The sequence below is a fragment of the Arachis ipaensis genome, chromosome B5 (genome assembly GCF_059453495.1).
Source record: "Arachis ipaensis isolate K30076 ecotype BB chromosome B5, ASM5945349v1, whole genome shotgun sequence".
Lineage (NCBI taxonomy): Eukaryota > Viridiplantae > Streptophyta > Magnoliopsida > Fabales > Fabaceae > Arachis > Arachis ipaensis.
The window spans coordinates 31,327,067-31,348,327 of NC_142440.1; the positions used below are offsets into that span (position 1 = coordinate 31,327,067).

At 30.3% G+C, this 21,261-nt stretch overlaps 1 protein-coding gene across 1 annotated transcript; it reads left to right on the top strand.

The window, feature by feature from the left end:
• Positions 1-771: 771 nt before the first annotated feature.
• Positions 772-2,819, top strand: LOC110271870 (small ribosomal subunit protein uS3y-like). The gene is made up of 4 exons (XM_088489106.1): positions 772-1,203; positions 1,962-2,016; positions 2,095-2,226; positions 2,437-2,819. Exons 2-4 carry the CDS (start codon positions 1,990-1,992, stop codon positions 2,560-2,562), a joined length of 285 nt encoding a protein of 94 aa, XP_088345232.1. The 5' UTR covers positions 772-1,203; positions 1,962-1,989; the 3' UTR covers positions 2,563-2,819.
• Positions 2,820-21,261: the final 18,442 nt, after the last annotated feature.

Sequence of the window (21,261 nt, forward strand, 5' to 3'; positions counted from 1 at the left end):
TCAAGTGGCTTTGTGATGGAACCATCAAGAAACCTCACCTTGTTCTTAGATCGTAGAGCTCTTTATATTGCATGGGACCATTGGTGATAATTCTAAGCATTTAAGAAGAATGTGAAAAGAGAAGTTTCAAGATTTTCACTTGGATGGAGAAAATACGGGTTGGTAGGATCAGAGATTGAAGATGAATTTGATCGATTGAGATGAGCTTGTAGTTGAGAGAATTGGTTCATGAGCGAGGCAAAACACTCGAAATCAATAGTGAAATTTAGTGAATCGTACATAGTTGGGTTGTTTGGTTCAACCATTGTTGAATCTTAATACATTGATACCATATGAAATGGTATTAGACCTTTGATGCAGGTTAGCAAAAAGAGAAATAAAGAATCAGCTGCAATGACTATGAAAAGGCCATTTACTGCAGAGAGAAGAAGAGATAATGAACGATAGAGAGAGGAGTCAGAAAAAAGTTGGACAAGAGAATGGACGAATCAGTAAAATGAGAGAATAATTTATCGTACCGTGTTAACTAATTATTGAGTTATATATACATGTACATTGAATTTGTTAAATAATTGTCAACAACTGACTTACTAACACTACAAAATTTGTATTTATTTGTGGTAGTTTTTTAATGGGAGTTACTAAAAACCTCCATAATATATTTTATTTGTGACAAATTATAAAACTCCCTAAATAATTAACAAAAACTCCCACTATTATAATACTCCTAATTCAATTAATTATAAAATAATCCAACCCAAAAAAGTATTCACTCAGCCCATACAAAAAAAAAATCAAAACAGAACTTCGAGAGAGAGAAAACGAAGGAGAGTGAGATCGAAACCCTAGAATCCACCGCCACCGCCATTGCCACCACCATTCATCTCTGCCATTGTTGCCGTTATTGTCTCTTTCGTCGACACGTCACCGCTGGAGTTATGAATAAAGGACAAGGTGATCGTAGAGCCTCTCCTCTGCTTCTGCGTCATCTTCCACGACGGGTTCTTCCGCTAGTTTTACTTTTGCTCCGGTGGCTTGAAGCACTCAGAGCGCAGTTTCGGCGCGAACGCGGTGGCTCTGGCAGAGCAGATCTGGAAGGCGAGCGAGCGGGAGTCTCTGGAAGCTTCGATTGAAGCTGCGATAGTGCGATCGAAGCTATCAAATCTTATGAAACTAATTCTCATGTTGTTCTGAGTCATTGAGGTGAGGATTTGTTCCTACTTTGCAAAGGTTTCCATGAACTAAACAATAAAAATGAAAGAGGGTTGGGTCTTTATTTGTATGAACTTTATTTGTATAATTAAACTAATCTTATGGATCTTTATTTGTATGAACTTTTGACAATTGAGCTTTCAGTCTTATTGAGAAATCAAATTTTGAGGTTTCATGCTCCAAAGAATGTAACAAGAAAAAGGGGAGTATGAATTCCAACTTAAACTTTGCTAGATTTGCTTGATATTGAAAAGTTAAAATGATTTATGCTCCATTTAGCATGACTTGCAAATTTGTGGCTGCTTTCTTGGATTTCTCTGGTTTGATTTGATGATTGTAGAATAGTATGCTTTGTCATCTTTAAAGCAAATCTAGTGCCTGCTCTACCAAGTTTGTGTCGGAAGATGACTAAATCATTATATCCTCCATATCATTTATATTCATGAAATTCTATTATATTCATGTTATAATGCTGGGGGGATAAATCTTTTAATATTAACTCTTTAGCTACTGCTTCTTTTGCTATGTCATTATATTACTCTGCTTGGTTTGTTACATTGTAAATTTTATTTTATTTTTTGAATGAATTATGTTTTGTATTTAATTGGATCTTCATTTTTTTTAGATGTTAGGGGCTGGTGTTAGTCAGGTTGCTGTATGCGCATTCTTCTAATGAATAGGATACTTCCCTTGCTGTTTATCTGTACCACTAAACAATATAAAATTTATTTCTAAAACTACTTTTGTAGGGCCTGCTATGGTGTTTTGAGGTTTGTTATGGAAAATGGCGCCAAGGGATGCGAGGTTTGTTCTTGACAGCATCTGATTTCAGGTTTCCTTGTTACTATGCTTAGGTTGCGATAACATTTTGATTCTGTGTAGGTCATCGTTAGTGGAAAGTTGAGGGCTCAGCGCGCTAAATCCATGAAGTTCAAGAATGGGTACATGATTTCCTCAGAGCAACCAGTCAAGGACTACATTGATTCTGCTGTAAGACATGTACTCCTTAGGCAGGTCAGTATATACTCTTGTCTACAAGTCTTCCTTTGATTGCATTGATAGTGTATGCATTTTTGTTTTTGTTATGAAGGGATTTGGATAAGAAATGTTGCAGATGAGTAACTTCACAAAGCTTTCATGAGGTACAACATTTTCTTTTGTTCTTTTCTTTTATTTTTTGCTTCAAGTCTTCATTTTTTTTGGTTTTGCTGTGTATTATTTCAGGCATATACGAGCGAGTTGCAGCTTAAAGTGGATCACTTGCTGGAAGAGAATGCAAGACTCAAGAGACAGCAACAAAAGACATGCATCTTCATTTATATACATAAATACACACATTTTAGTTACTAGTGATTTTGTTTGTTTATGTTTATGTTTCAATATTTCATCAAGTGAACCTTATATTCATTTAGTTCTTGTAAAATGGGATCTGGTTTAACTTTGAGCGTTGAAGTTGGTGTTTTACACTTGAAATTTATTGCATGTATAATTTGTCAGGTAAATGTATTGTTGAGGTTTCATGCTCCAAAGAATGTAACAAAAAAAAGGGGACTTATACTCAAGCTAACAAGCATGCATCTGTTGATGATGAAGATATGGACCCCACTGTAAGTTTCATTGCAGCATTGCAATGCTTTTAAATAGTGATTTGATTTTCTGAAATATTCCATATCTTTTTGGGTGCAGCAATATCTTGAGAACAGGCTCAAGTACCTTGCGGATCAGAAGGTTGAAGGGATTAAACCACACCTGCACAACAGAAATGATAGTAGGGTCAATACAACATGTTTAAATTGAAGATAATTGATCCAAGTTTCATAAGTGCTAATTCAATATAGGGAGTCTCTTCCCAGAAATTAAAGAATCATTACAACACGTTTAAATTGAAGATAATTGAAATTTCCTGCTTGCTTTATTTGAATTATTTTTTAACTGCTATGCGAGCTGTTGGTCTAACTCTTCTCACGATTTGGTAATTTCTTTTGTTGATTCAGGTTGGAAGAGTTTGCTTGCTATAACAGATTAGCTTACAAGGAAATTGTAATTATTCAGTTTTTAGGTATGAATTAGGTGTTAAAGGATCCCAGTAACTAGCAACATCCTCTTCCATCTCCTCAATAGTCTTCCCCTTTTATCTTTTTTTCACTGTTTGAGCAAATTTTATTATGGATTTGTATTGTTGCCTGCCTAGTTCAGTTGTAATTTAAGCATGCTTTATTGATTGAATTTACTTGTTATTTATTTCTGATTAATCAATTAATTAATATACAAAACTAGTGTAAAGATCTCAAGTTCTAAATCTGGTGTAAAGTTATCAAGAAGTTGCTTAGAATTTTGATGTAATGATAATAAATCTAGTGTAATACCAGAAAATTGCTAGCATTAGCCATTCACACGCAATCATTTTTCTTTTGTAGGAAGTGGATCCAGCTACATTTATTCTTTTTTTTTGGTATTTATCATAGAATATCTTAATTTCAAACTGACAAATCATCAAAACATGTTTTAATGTTATGAACAATAGGAGGAATCAATGAAGTTTGTTATTTTTATGCTAGAGTAATATATTTTATTTCTGTTGAATATGCAAAGCAAAAGAAGCAAAAAATTTCCGGTACCACTGATTTTGGTCTAATGAAGATAGATGATAAAGGAAGGATTCTCTCATTCAGTGAAAAACCCAAAGAAAAAGACCTAAAAGCAATGGTAATAACTCGTGTGTGCTTCTTCTTACATGTTAGGAGTTTCAAGAATAAGGTTTACAGCTAATACTGCTTCATAATATAGGAAGTAGATACAACTGTTTTTGGGCTTTTAAAAGAAAAGGTTGTAAAGAAACCATACATTATTTCTATGGGTGTGTATGTATTTAAGAAGGAGATACTTCTGAATCTATTAAGGTACTGAACTATAGCAACGTGTGAGGCTTTTCAGAGAGCATTCAAATAATGATTATTTTTATGGATTTGTTTTGCTTTGTCTTTGGAGGTGAATTTGTTTTTAATGATGGTGTTTTCTACTTTTATGTTAAATTCTTGTACTCATAACTGTCATGATAGATTCAGCTATAGACCTTTATCTACTGAACATAAAATTTAGAGTATACTTCATATAAATACAAGCTTCTATGCTCCTGAAATTTTTTATGGACCTACCATATAATTTGGCATAAATTTCTGCACTCTTTTGTTACTCTACGAAACTAAGTTATTATTTATTAGGTGATTCCTTTATATTTTCTTTCATTGCTTATGTAAATGTATGTTCTCTCTTCATATTATGCTTCCAGAAGTCGTTGTAATACTTATGGCACCAAGAGACAGTTCAAGGTAAGGCGCATCACAGATGTATCTTGAATTCATGATTTATAGAGGCATCTTCCCTAATAAATTTTGGAAGCACAATTAGAGACCATAAGTTGAAACTTGAAAAGAATGTAAAATCCTTCCTAAAAAATGATGGTAGTGTACTTGGACATAAGTCTGTATTTTATCATGTTATTTTTAATATTTTGTAGTTGTAATTAATGTGATTGAAAAATGATGGTAGTGTATTATATTTTGTTTTAAAGTATTTCTTTTATTTTAATTTTCTTTTACATTTTTAATATCTTGTTTAAATATTTCTTTTTAATAATAAATGATCAGTAGTGTAATAATAATGTAAATTAATTTTTAAAAAATATATTCACAGGTTTGTAAAGGTTTGAAACCTCTACAAAATAGCTGTTATTTTTAAAATGAAAAAATCTTTTTGTGGGGTTTTGAATCGCTACAAACATTGACCAAGAACTGCCACAACAATTCAATATAAAATCTCACTAAACACACACAAAATTTCTACTGAATAGATTGTGGAAATTTTTAAAAACTCCCATAAAAGACTTCGTGACACCTCAAATTTTGGGAATTTTAGAAACCTCCACAAACTATTTGGTGGGAGTTATAAACCTCTACAAATAAAAAAAAAACTGTTACAAATAAATAAAAACCTTATAATATAACTTCATAACTAATTGGCCTAACTAATTTCTGCATTTAGCATTTATCTACATTGCATTCCATATTTACATTTCAATTCTTTTATCACAGTAGTCGTATCATGTTACATATCATCAGCGTAGGAATTAAATGATGATGAGACCCAAAAAAAAAAGATAAAACCAATAAAAAAATTAATTTCTATATCTAATTAAGTATAATATATAACATTACTAACTGACTTTGAACTTCAATATCATTCTTCTCTAAAGATATTCGATATCTCAGATCAAATAAGGATGAGGCTGTATTTTATAAAATATAACAGAAAAATTATATAGTAGACATACAGTACAGTCACTACTATAGTTGATTGTCTCGGAAGTTTGATGCATGATTTAATTTCTTTTAATGTTAATTTAATTTGGATATAAAATTAGTTGTTTACATTTTTTTTAAACAATAGCTAAGAGTAATTTTAGTGGAGTGCTTTTAGAATATTACTATTGACAAGTGAATTAATTTAAAATTAAAATTTATATTAAAATTGAAAAATAAAATAAAATTTATCCCATTTTAAAATGATATCATCTTAACAAAAAATTAATTAAATTTATATATAAATATATTAATAAAATAACTAAAAATAATATAAGATTTAAATTGAATTAAGATCAAACATTGAAATAACAAATTTTACGTTTAGTTTTTAAATTATTATTTATAACATATAATTTGACGAATGTTAATATAACATTTTATGAGATTTAAATTAAAATTCAAATAAAAGCTAATATTGAAATTGCTCTAATCATCTACTGTTAAATTAATAAAAATATATCATTGGATAATAATATAAAACTTTTTTGGAATATTTGTGCATCAAAATTGTTGTGAAATAAAAGATATATATAATAGAGATGTACAAATAGAAGACTCTAGTATTAAAATAATTAGCCCAATAATAATTTATATATATATAATAATATTATATGTTGTAATGTGTATATATATACAAAGATAGAAAGAAGTATTAAAAATAAAGAGAGAGAGAATCGCATCTGTTTATTGTTGCAATCTCAATATAATAAAGATGGTTAATATTGCTATTAATATTATATGTAAAGAGTAATAGAAAATAGAATTTAAAATACTTATAAAATAAAAGAAGAGAAAGAATTGTAGTAGAAATATAAAGAGAAGAGTATTTGATTGTAACATAAAGAGAGAAGTGATTTTATTATTTGCTTGTGTTTCTCTCGGAGGCAAAGGCCTCTATTTATACATGTACGAGGGGGATCAATTTCAACATTCATTAATTATTATTCCTTCTTTGAGAATGTGAGTACTGCATGGGAATGGGCATCCACGTCCCATTCTTATCTCAACACTCCCCCTTGGATGCCCATTTAGGATTATTGCCTCATTAAAACCTTACTAAAGGAAAACCCTGTGGGAAAAACCTTAGTGAAGGAAAAAGAGTACAATATCCCTTGTGATGGGGACTGCCTCATTAAAAACCTTGTCAAGAAAAACCCAATGGGAAAAAACCTGACCAAGGGAAAAAGAGTACAGTCTCCCCCTCTTGCCGACATCATTTAAAGTCTCGAAATCGGCGCATTCCAATCTCATGTACCAATCTTTCAAAGGAGGATTTTGGAAGTGACTTTGTAAATAAATCTGCCAGATTGTCGCTTGAGCGGATCTGTTGTACATCAATTGTCCCTTGATTTTGAAGATCATGAGTGAAGAAGAATTTGGGGGAAATATGCTTTGTTCTATCGCCTTTGATGTATCCGCCTTTAAGTTGAGCAATACATGCTGCATTATCTTCAAACAGGATAGTTGGAGCTATCTTATGATCAATCAGTCCACATGATGACAGAATATATTGAATCAGACTCCTCAGCCAAAAACACTCGCGACTAGCTTCATGAATCGCCAGTATTTCAGCATGATTAGAGGAGGTTGCTGCTATCGTCTGTTTCGTGGACCTCCATGATATAGCTGTACCACCATATGTGAACAGGTATCCTGTTTGAGATCTCCCTTTATGTGGATCAGACAGGTATCCGGCATCTGCATAGCCAACTAGTTGTGACTTGGATCCATAGGGATAAAACAATCCCATATCAACCGTTCCATGAAGATATCGAAAAATTTGTTTGATTCCACTCCAATGTCTTCTGGTTGGAGAGGAACTATACCTTGCTAGTAAATTCACCGCGAATGATATGTCAGGTCGCGTATTATTAGCAAGATACATTAGCGCTCCAATGGCACTAAGATATGGTACTTCAGGACCAAGGATATCTTCATTTTCTTCTTTAGGACGAAATTGATCCTTTTTCACATCCAAGGATCTTACGATCATTGGTGTACTTAATGGATGTGACTTATCCATATAAAATCTTTTCAAGATCCTTTCTGTGTATGTTGTTTGATGAATAAAGATCCCACTTTTTATATGCTCGATCTGCAGGCCGAGACAAAATTTAGTCTTTCCAAGATCTTTCATCTCAAACTCTTCTTTTAGAATTTTTATAATTGTTGGAATCTCTTCAGGAGTCCCAATGATATTTAAATCATCAACGTACACAGCAATTATAATGAACCCAGATGTAGTTTTCTTTATGAAAACACACGGGCAGATATCATCATTCTTGAATCCGTTTTTGGCCAGATACTCAGTAAGACGATTATACCACATTCGTCCAGATTGCTTTAGACCATATAAAGATCTTTGCAATTTGACTGAGTATAACCCTTGCGAATATTCATTGGATGGTTTGGATATCTTTAGTCCTTCAGGGACTTTCATATAGATATCCCGATCTAATGAGCCGTACAAATAGGCTGTTACCACATCCATTAAATGCATATGCAGTTTATGATATGCAGATAAACTGACCAAATAACGCAATGTTATCGCATCCACTACAGGGGAATACGTTTCTTCATAATCTATACCGGGCCTTTGTGAAAAACCTTGTGCCACAAGTCGGGCTTTGTAGCGCACAACTTCATTTTTCTCATTTCGTTTTCTCACAAATACCCATTTGTATCCAACAGGTTTTACATCTGCAGGTGTACGGACTACAGGTCCAAAGACTTCACGTTTTGCAAGTGAGTCTAATTCAGCCTTCATGGCTGCTTCCCATTTTGGCCAATCATTTCTTTGTCGACATTCTTCGACTGATCTTGGCTCAAGATCCTTACTTTCATGCATGATATCTAATGCCACATTATATGCAAATATTTCATTGACAATTGTCTTATTTCGGTCCCATTTCTCTCCTGTAAAGACATAATTTATCGAGATCTCGTCATTTTCACAATTTTCAGGTACCTGAACGTCTTCTGGCGTTATATCAGAATTTTGGACAACTGCAGGTGTCTTTACTATGTCTTTTTCAACAGGAATCATATTTACCTCTTTTCTCTTTCGAGGATTTTTGTCTTTGGAACCGACAGGCCTGCCACGCTTCTGGCGTGTATTTGCTTCAGTGGCTATTTGTCCTACTGGGACATCAATTCGAATTGGGACATTTTCCGTCCTGCCACGCTTCTGGCATGAATTCGCTTCAGTAGCTACTTGTCCTACTGGGACATCAATTCGAATTGGGGCATTTTCCGCTGGTATATAAGATTTGGTTATCCTCTTTGTATCGGAAAATGCATCAGGCAATTCATTTGCTATTCTTTGCAAATGTATAATCTTTTGAACTTCTAGTTCACATTGCGTTGATCGAGGATCTAAATGCATCAACGATGATGCATTCCAATTAAGTTCCTTTTCAGGAAGCTTATTCTCTCCCCCTAATGTTGGAAATTTTGATTCATCAAAATGACAATCCGCAAACCGGGCTTTAAACACATCACCAGTTTGTATCTCAAGATACCTCACTATAGAGGGAGAATCATATCCAACATATATCCCCAATTTTCTTTGGGGTCCCATTTTGGTGCGATTAGGTGGTGCAATGGGAACATATATCGCACACCCAAATATTCTTAAATGGGAAACATTTGGCTGCTGGCCAAAAGCTAATTGCATAGGAGAGAACTGATGGTAACTCGTTGGCCTCAAACGAATAAGTGCTGCAGCATGTAAAACTGCATGCCCCCAAACCGAGGTTGGGAGATTTGTTCTCATAAGCAAGGGTCTAGCAATTAATTGGAGGCGCTTAATAAGTGATTCTGCTAACCCATTTTGTGTGTGAACATAAGCTACTGGATGTTCAACACTTATTCCATTAGCCATACAATAAGCATCAAAAGCTTGGGAAGTAAATTCACCAGCATTATCAAGACGAATTGCTTTAATTGGATTTTCTGGAAATTGTGCTTTTAATCGAATAATTTGAGCCAGTAATCTCGCAAACGCCAGGTTGCGAGAAGATAATAAGCACACATGTGACCATCTCGAAGATGCGTCTATCAGGACCATAAAATATCTAAAAGATCCACATGGTGGATGAATAGGTCCACATATATCACCTTGAATCCTTTCTAGGAATTCAGGGGACTCAAATCCAATCTTTACTGGTGATGGCCTTAAAATTAATTTCCCTTGAGAACATGCAGCACAACAAAATTCACTAGATTTAAGAATCTTCTGGTTCTTTAGTGAATGTCCATGAGAGTTTTCAATAATTCTTCTCATCATGGTTGTTCCCGGATGACCCAATCGGTCGTGCCAAGTTATGAACTCATTTGAGTTAGTAAACTTCTGGTTTACAGTGGCATGTGATTCAATTGCACTAATCTTGGTATAATACAACCCAGATGAAAGTGAGGGTAATTTTTCTAATATAACTTTCTTATTTGAATCATGAGTTGTTATACATAAATACTCATGATTTCCCTCATTCATCGTCTCAACATGATATCCATTTCGGCGAATATTTTTGAAACTCAACAAGTTTCTCAGAGACTTGGTAGATAATAGTGCATTATTTATTATAAATTTTGTTCCTCCAGGAAACAAAATTATAGCTTTTCCGGAGCCTTCTATCACATTGCCTGAGCCAATAATAGTGTTAACATATTCCTCTTTTGGCACAAGATGGGTAAAATATATATCACTTTTGAGAATAGTGTGCGAACTTGCACTATCCGCAAGGCATACATCTTCATTACATATCCTTGCCATTCTCTTCAAAAACAAATAATAAAATGAGTAGTATGCACAGTTAAATTGAATACTTGATCAGAATTATTTTCTAAGAAACACTGTACATAAAATAATGTCATATACCAAAATTTTATTTTAAAATTTGACACAATTAATAATTTCAAAATTCATAAATATTAATATTTCATTATTTATGTACATCACATTTGAAACTTAAATACATAGAAAATAAAACTTTAACAATAAATTTTTTACATTATTTATTAGATACTTCACAATTTCACATATTAAACTATTCCATCATTGATCAAATGGCCAATATTTCCTTCAGGGTCCTCAAAGAAATCAGATACATCATAATGAGTGGTGGAGTTCTCAGCATCATTTGAAACAAAATTTGTTTCCTTTCCTTTGTCGTTCTTTTTCAAAGATGCCTGGTAAAGATCGACTAGGTGCCTTGGGGTACGACAGGTACGTGACCAATGGCCCTTTCCACCACAGCGGAAACACTTCTCCTCGGTTGATTTATTCTGCCCGATATTCTTTTCTTTGTCCCACTTCTGGTGAGATCCTCTCTTTTGAACATAATTCTTTTTCCTTCCATAATTTTTCTTGTTATTAAAAGCTTGCCATTTACCTCTTCTGGGGTAATGATTTGCCGCATTTACTTCAGGAAATGGGGCGGCGCCAGCTGGGCGCGCTTCATGATTTTTCAATAACAACTCATTGTTGCGTTCGGCAACAAGAAGGCAAGAAATTAACTCAGAATATTTCTTAAACCCTTTCTCTCGATACTGCTGCTGCAGGAGCACATTCGAGGCATGGAAGGTTGAGAAAGTTTTCTCCAACATATCATGATCAGTTATTTTTTCCCCACACAATTTCATTCGTGAGGTGATCCGAAACATTGCAGAATTATATTCATTTATAGATTTAAAATCTTGTAAACGCAAATGCGTCCATTCATACCGGGCTTGAGGAAGTATCACCGTTTTCTGATGATTGTACCTTTCTTCAAGGTCTTTCCAAAGATCTGCAGGATCTTTTAATGTAAGATATTCATTTTTCAATCCTTCGTCAAGATGACGACGGAGAAAAATCATGGCTTTGGCTTTATCCTTCTGGGATGCATTATTTTCAGCCTTAATGGTATCTCCAAGATCCATTGAATCAAGATGGATTTCAGCATCTAGTATCCATGATAAATAATTGTTTCCAGATATGTCAAGAGCATTGAATTCAAGATGAGAGAGTTTTGACATAATGAAAATTTGTTACCTGAGTCTTCCTAAAAATTTGATCAGAGTCTCGTGCTGATAACGTGTTGTGAAATAAAAGATATATATAATAGAGATGTACAAATAGAAGACTCTAGTATTAAAATAATTAGCCCAATAATAATTTATATATATATAATAATATTATATGTTGTAATGTGTATATATATACAAAGATAGAAAGAAGTATTAAAAATAAAGAGAGAGAGAATCACATCTGTTTATTGTTGCAATCTCAATATAATAAAGATGGTTAATATTGCTATTAATATTATATGTAAAGAGTAATAGAAAATAGAATTTAAAATACTTATAAAATAAAATAAGAGAAAGAATTGTAGTAGAAATATAAAGAGAAGAGTATTTGATTGTAACATAAAGAGAGAAGTGATTTTATTATTTGCTTGTGTTTCTCTCGGAGGCAAAGGCCTCTATTTATACATGTACGAGGGGGATCAATTTCAACATTCATTAATTATTATTCCTTCTTTGAGAATGTGAGTACTGCATGGGAATGGGCATCCACGTCCCATTCTTATCTCAACAAAAATGAGTATTTACTTTTAATTATTGGATGAACCAATGATACATACTTTTTACTTCCTTGACTTATTCAATTACTTCCTCTCAATTTTTTTCCTTTTTTAAGAAAAATATTGATGAGCCCATTCAACTGCATTTTGACTTATTCACTTAGCCTACCCAAATCAAACATTACTTGTCCCCTCATCAAGAACTACCTCAAATTGTTTTTGGGTACTCTTAACTTCCTCAACTTGGTCAGTGTAAGAGTATACTAACCTAAATAAAACAGTAATTGCATTAATAGTGTATATATCTGCATTATGAATTTAACACGTTTTTGTTTTAGCCGTCTTTATTTGACCTCCGCCGCTGAAACACACGATCATACACCACTAAAATTTCAACGCCATTAATAAATCTTATCAAAGTTGAAGACTTGAAAGCGCTCTCAACCAAATTCTTAGTACTTAAGTATTCAATTAATAGAACGCCAATGAAAATATAAAAAAATGCTATATGCACACCAAAAAAAAATTTAATTATCAAATTAATTATTATATATTTATGTATAAATATATAATTTAATTTATTTTTAATATATATTTTATATTTTAAATTCTATATAAATAATTGATTTGTAATTAATTTTTTGTTGGTCGAAAAAAATATTATTTCAGATAACAAATTTAAGATAAAATAAAGATACAGTTGAACTACGTCATAAAAAATGTCATTTAGACAATAAGAATTTATGTTAAATAGTGAAATATTTCTTGAAAATAAATATTTTTCTTGGTTCAGATTATACATGATAGTTCATAAATATTTCTTATTAAACCCTTTCAAATATACTAGAAGGAAAAAAAAAGGGTGGCAACCACACACCCACTACCATTACCAACGAGTCAGCACCTGAGCCACATAGAAAGGCTGAGGTGAACAGAAAGATGTGTAGGTGATTAGTGGGTCCAATTTTGCTTATCTTATGCAAGCACACACAACCACACCCACAACTTTGGATGATTAAAATCAAAGGTAAGATACTAAGATGCAAATGTTTTATAAACATTTAGGAGAGACAACCAAATCTTTATCAAAGGAGCAACGAATATGCCCATTTCACGGTCCACAAACACCCTCATTCTCCACCATCCCCTTCTTTTTAACTTCCCTTTATAATAATAATAATTATTATTATTGTTCGTTCTAAAGTGCCATGTTTTCTCTCGTTATTCACATTAAATATTAAATCATTGCTTTTAGAAAAGCTACTACATACTAGATATAATTCTTTATCACCATTAACACGCTGACATTTTCTACCAATTATATACTAGTAACTATATAGCAACTTTCAACATACATCAAGGTTCAATGGATCGAGCATATTGTAGATATTTCAGTTTCTTAATGTTGTGGTTAACCTTCAATCTTTGTTAGGTTTTCTATGTATCCATACCCATAGTTTTTCTATGGTAAATTGAATCATATTCCAACCTCTTACTTTGCACATGCTTCATATATATATGTAGTTGATGATACCATCACCTACCAAAGAGTCCGTCGTTAGTTGGAAGCTGCTTTCTAATTTTTATTATTGTGTGTTGTTGTTGTTGTTGTTAATAAGGGAGTGAAAATGAAAATTATATGCAATTGAAAACTTTATTTTTATTTTTATTTTTTAATAACGCATGAAATATATACTCAAAATAAACATAAGAAATAAAATACTAGAATTAATATTACAAATCGACCATCATAAATAAGATACATTTTAAAAACACACCTAACAGGCATTACTTTATCTTATGTGTATTGCCATTATTGATTATTCAATTATTAGTGTCCAATGATTATCAATATCTAAATATTTTTTATATTAAAAAATATCTAATAATAATAATAATAATAATAATAATAATAATAATAATAATAATAATAATAATTTAGCTAATATGTGTATGTTTTAAAGATTTTTATGGTCAGTTTGGATCGGATAAACAATTTAATTAAGTTCTTTTTAAAAAAATAGTTTAAACAATAAATATTTATATTAAATAAAATAATCTAAAAATAAGTTATTTTGTATTTGGTTTTTTAGTTCTAAAAATGTTTATTTTAAAAGAATTGTGATAAAAAAAATTTATTACCAGAGAAATCATTTTTTTTAACTTTTCTATAAGTACCTAAATAGTTTTTTAGAAAGTTATAATTTAATTTTAAAAATTGTACAAGACATTAATACTATTACTTTTTATAAGTTAAAAGTTAAAAAAATAATTTTTAAAACTTTCTAAACAGGTTCATAATAAGATTACTATTAATAGAATATTTGAAATGCTTTCATTATAAATAAAAAATAAAAGCATTGAAAATTTAAATTTTTTGTATTTTTTAAAAAAATTCCTAATTTATCATCTTAACATGTGTCTAACCCCAATAATAATAATAATAATAATAATAATAATAATAATATACAAGGTATTAAAAATAGGATTTAAATAGAATATATTCTAACAACATTGGATAAAATTAAAACTAAAAATTTTTAATTTTTAATATTTTCATTATATAAAAAAATTTAATCAAATATATTTTTCTCTAACAAAACCGTTCGCAATGGACGGTCCCTATATTTGCATTTTTGAGAAGGTCTTTTTCATAATTATCATAATAGGACATTAATTGCTAAACAAATGTAGTACACCCATTTCTTGTGCTTACCGAGGAAGCATGGCACAAATTTGGACGGTCCTGCTTGATGGCATGCCCTAAACAAAACACTACCACTATTACCATATTATCACAACTCACAACAATGAATTATTATCCTTTCTAATTTACATGTAAAACGAGCAACTAATGGTGACGTTTGCAATCCGATGTTAGTATGAATGTTAATTTTGATTAAAATATAATTGATGTCGATGTAATTTGTGTTTGTATAATTTTTATCAAATTTGATTCCGATAATAAGATAAGAGAGGACGAATAATACATGTATATTTTATTTATAGTGTAAACGAGATAAGAGAAGGTGTGATCTATATATACATATTATTCACAGTAATTTTTTGGGCCTAATTTTTAACTCATAGAAGATGATTTACGTAAATGTACGTGATCCAGACATCAATCAATTGAATGCGACATAACACGTCGTTGAGGCAGTCGATTTCGCAGTTAATTTTGTAATTAAGTTATTAAGCACATAATTATTATTTTAGATATTAAATATTATCGTAGATATTTTCCTTAAAGTTAATTTACTAATTGTATGTTTATTAATTTATTTAGTTATTAACTGTTCAAATAAAAGTTATTTTTTAACTTAATTTACTGTGTGCTAAGCAAAATATATATATATATATATATATAGTTAGTCCTTAATAAGGTTAATTTGTTAAGTAAACAATAATGTAATTTTGTTTTTACTTAATTAAATTATTAAGTAAAAATTTGTCCATTAAATTATTAATTATTTTAGTGAATATTTTATTTTAATTAACGTATTGAGGAGATGTTTAATAATTAACTTAGTTATTATTAACGTAAAAGATTTTATTTAAATAAATTCAGTTAGTATATATTTTTAAATTTTTATTAAATAAATGTATATAACAGTTAAATCTGTTTGTTATGTCAATGTTTGTTGGGACGTTATTTTTCTAATTCTGATCATTTATTTTTTGTTAGAGGCCTCGCCTATTTCTTCTTCAGCGAGTGAGTCACAGACTTGCACCACTAGACACTATTGTCCCCTATTTGAGAGAGGCTGGCTTCGGTGACACGGTGCCTCTCAAGGACTTCGTCTTTAACAACTCCCTGATCACAGTATTTGTGAAGCATTGCCATTTGGAGACTCACACGTTTCACCTGCCATGGGGTGAGTGCACCATTACCTTGCAAGACGTTGTGTACCACCTCGGGCTACACGCGCATGGGGAGCCAGTGGGGGTGCATCCGTGATTTCTATAAATGGTACAACACTGAGATCTAGGAGTTGGTGGAGTGACTACTTGGTGCTAGGCCTCCAGTGGTTCAACAGCAGGGAGCGCAGAGGAAGGAGTCTTTCTCCCTGAAGTTGACATGGCTTTGGGAGCGAGTCGAGCATATGCCCGATACGGCTGATCTAGACATCCTCCGACAATATGCGAAGTGTTACATCATATTATTAATTGGGGGTTACCTGATGACTGACAAATTGAACAATATGGTCTATCTCCAGTGGCTACCTTTACTTGTCGACTTTCAGAAGTCCTGTGGTCTATCTTGGGGTTCGACGTGCTTTCATGAACTATATATAAGCAGAATTTATGATGTATCGCTTGTCCTCGGAAGACTTGAAATGACACATAAATTTTGCGGGCATGTGTCTAATACAATAAGCAGGGAACGCCCTGGGAGGATGCTAACCACTATCATCGGTCCTTAGTGCAAACTTGATCGCCTGAGATCTATCAGATATAATCAACATGCCTTCTTGTGAGGTGACATGTCGTCTCAAATTAGTCAGGAAGAAAGACCATGACTTCGTACTCTCAGACTCTACAATTGCAAAAGCAATAGAAAGGATATTGATGTTGCCATCTTGTGCAACTGCAATAAGCAACACACCACTATATTTGTCGTACAAATATGTACCATCGACAGAAACAAATGGCTTGCAATGCTTGAAAGCCTCAACACAAGACGAGAAGGCCTAGAAGACTTTGTCGAACATGCTACAGTCGCGGACCATAAGGTGCACATCATAGTAAGGTAAGGCCTTGAACTCACGTATAGTTTCGGGACAACAATTCTGCAATGCTTGTAGCAGCTTCGACACCTTGTTGTATGACTCCTTCCAGTCCCCGTATATCTGCGTAATTGCCTTTTGCTTCGCTATCTAGACCTTTCTATACTAGGGCTTAAAGTGATAGATTTGCCGAACTGTAGCCTGTAAGACAGGGATGCTTGCGGATGGGTTAGACTGTATCAACGGCAGGATGACATTGCAGATGAGAGTGCTGTCCAACTGTCGATGGTCTTGGGACATGGTGAGTGTTAAACACGTATGCGCCCACCAACCCTTCGGACCTCCCTAACGAAATAACACATTCATAGTTGGAAACTAAACCATATATAACAATCATAAATGAGTAAATACGTCACAATTAAACTTGACCTCACCAATATTTGAGGTTCTTTTGGAGGGCTATACGGAGACTCCAAGGACATCCAGATGCAAATTGGCGGCAAAGCACATGGTACTTTATTCGATCCGATTCGACAACTTGGTACTCAGCACTTCAGTGGATGCTATAGTTTTTCAAACCCTGCATTACTGCATCTCTGCTTTTGAATCTCTGGTCGTTCCGAAAGTCCACCTCACCATCTAGCTTGTAATCGTCTTCCCTGGTGTTGAAAAATAGAGATTTCTTATGCATCACGTCAAGATCCAATACATGATGGTGACTTGGTACATCTGATAGTACCAGAATCAGGTGGGAGGAGGAGGAGGAAAAACATAGCGGACCACTGCCTTGGCCGGTGTCTCTAGTACAAACTCCTCCTCATCATCATCTTCAAAAGAACCGCTCTTATTACTATCTGCAACATACTCCTCATATTTTTTTAAAATATAAAATATACATATGTATTTAAATATATGTATTTGTACATGCTATGTTTGATTTATTAGCTGATTTTTAGTATATAAATAATATTTTTACTAAAAAATTATATTTTTGAGAAATTAAATTCGTTTGTAAAAAGTTTGACTTGTTTGGATGCTATTTTTGAAAAAGATCTTTTTTAAATGATATTTTTTTTAAAGATCTTTTATAAAAGTAAAAATGATTTTATGTTTGGATATTTTATGTAAAAAGATTTTTTATTTATCAATTATATTTGGGTAAAATAAGATAAAAGTACTTTTTGTTTATTTATTATGTTAAAAATATCCTTTTTTTAAGAAATTTTTTTTAAAAAGATGTAAATTGTAACTTCTCGAAAAAGATATTTTTAAACTTTTTTAGTGTTTTTACTTTTACTATTAAAAATTTGCTAAACACACTAAAAAACAAAAAAGATATTTTTTCATTGAGAAAAGATCTTTTTTATTGATTTAATGGCATACAAACAAGCACTTAATATATTTTAAATTTTTATTTCAAATTTTTGAGATTTAACCTCTGAGTTAAGTTTAAAATATAACCAGAAGATTTCTAATAGACAGGTAAAAATAAATAAATTTTGAAAATTGAATAAAGACAAAATTAGTTGATACTAATAAATTTGGGAGACTAAGTAATCTAAGAAAATTTTATTTATGCTATTTAAATATTTAGTTTATTATATATTATCTATCTACTTAATATACTAAAATTGGGTTTTCCTCCAACTAATGAAAGTGAGGTGTCATTTTTTCGTGAACCCATTTTTCCTCCAAAATGAATGCATTTAATGAATAATGCATAATTATACTAATTTAGAAAAATATCTTTATTATAATTATATAAAATCAATATTTAATGCATTATTAAACTACTTATCAATTATTAATAAAAAATATTTTTAATTATTTTAATAAATAATATATAATTATACTAATTTAAAAAAATATCTTTATTATAATTATATAAAATCAATATTTAATGTATTATTAAACTAATTATCAATCAAAAATATTTTTAAACATTTTAGTTATATTCATTTTAATTATATTGATATCCTTCTAATTCTTATTCATTATCCAATGATTTTATTAGTAGCAAGTTGTTAATCCATTCATATTGATAATAATAATAATTTTATTAGGATAAATATCAAATTCTATTCCTAATATAAAAATATAAAATTTAATTCCTTCAATTTTTATTTTACCACTATAAAAGATCATGTATGCTAGGAGAAAATATCATTTGTTTACCAATTACTCTTTCATTTGATAGCTTTTACAACAATTCTTTTTCTTTCTATGAGGCGTCGTTGCAAGAAGGCAACTATCGTGGACACAAACTACCACACTCTCCAACTTTCATGCTCATCATTCGGAGCTATATGAGATATGTTATCTATAAAGTATTTATAGATCATGGTGTTATCATGTATGCATAAATAAAAAATGTTTCGTATTTAAATTTAAGTCATTTACCTATTTGTGGTATATTGTAGTGTGAAATTACTTTCTAATATGTGTTGTGTAATGATATTATGTTCTAATTTAAGCCTTTACTTTAGAACTGTATTATGATTTTATCTCATCATTTTTTCTTAGATATCAAGTTGAAGTATTTTTATTTATTATTATTATTGAAATGGATGTGATATGAAATGTACCAAAAAAAAACTCCCACATTCAATTTATTTTATTGTAGTCTTTTATCTATTCTATTTATTTTTATTTTCTTCTTATTCATTTTATTTTCTTTTTAAATGTTATATAATTTATTATAATTTATACCAATCTATCTATCTACTTAATATACTAAATCTGAGTTTTCCCCCAACTTATGATGGTGAGGTGTTATTTTCTCGTGAATCCATTTTCCCTCCAAAATGATTGCACTATTTCTCTCTTTTAAATTTATTTTTAAAAATTATCTTTAATTGATATAATTATATTATAATTAGTATTTAATGAATGATACATAATTATACTAATTTAAGATAATCTCTTTATTATAATTATACTAATCTCTTTTAAATTTATTTCAAAAAATTATCTTAATTATAATTATATAACAATATTATACTTAGCATTTAATGAATAATTCATAATTATACTAATTTAAAAAAATATCTCTATTATAATTATATAAAATCAATAATTAATGCATTATTAACCTAATTATCAATCAGAAATAATTTTAACTATTTTAATTATATTAATTTTAGTTATATTGATATAATTCTATTTTTTATTCATTATCTTAAAATTTTATTAGTGACAAGTTATTATCTTAATGGTGACCTATATATAATAATAATAATAATAATAATAATAATAATAATAATAATAATAATAATAATAATAATAATAATAATAATAATAATAATAATAATAATAATAATAATAATAATAATAATAATAATAATAATAATAATATACTTCTACTTAATATACTAAAATTGTATTTTTTCTTGACTAATTGAAGTGAGGTGTAAATTTTTCATAAATTCATTTTTCTTCTAAAATGAAAGCACTATTCTCTCTTCTAAATTTATTTTAGAAAAATATCTTTATTATATTTATATTACAATTAACATTTAATGAATAATGTATGATTATACTAATTTAGAAAAATATATTTATTATAATTATATAAAATTAATATTTAATGTATTATCAACTAATGAAAGCGAGGTGTCAATTTTTCATGAATTTATTTTCTCTCCAAAATGAAAGTACTATTCTCTCTTCTAAATTTATTTTAGAAAAATTAAAATTCCATACTGAATATAGGTGGCAAGTTAAAAAAAAAAAGTAAGTTAATGGAATCAAATTATATTTCTATAACATATATAAGAATGTATATTTTTATTATATAAAAATTGAATTTCTGCACTTAATCATGGGTGTGGCATACTTCTTAGCCTGTTCTTAATTTATTTTTTATAACTCATTGAATATAATTTATTACAGTAAATTAATTATATCAACTAATTGATTTGATTAGGTATTTAAGTATCACACGATTTATTATAATTTATATCAATCAAATAATTGTAAATAAAAATTAAAATCATATTAATGAATTTAATATTAAAGTTAATTTGGCTTTTTATTATTTAGAATATTTTTCGATCAATCATTTTATACTCTTTACTTTTTTTTCAATTTCATTTTGAATTTTAATTTAGTACTCAAAGGTAGTGAAATTCCATTGATACTAAAATAAAGTTACATAAGGGTCCACAGGGTGGAATAAATAAAATAATGTGATACCCACATTGCAACATCCAAATGAAACAACTTAGGATTTAAAATGTTTATCTTTCTCCTTCTCGCCATTTATTATATTATCTATTCTATCTATTCTATTATATAAAAATCGAATTTTTACCTTTAATGATAGAATCAACGTAGCATACTTCTGCTTTATTTTGTTTAACTCATTAAAGATAATTCATTATGATGAATTAA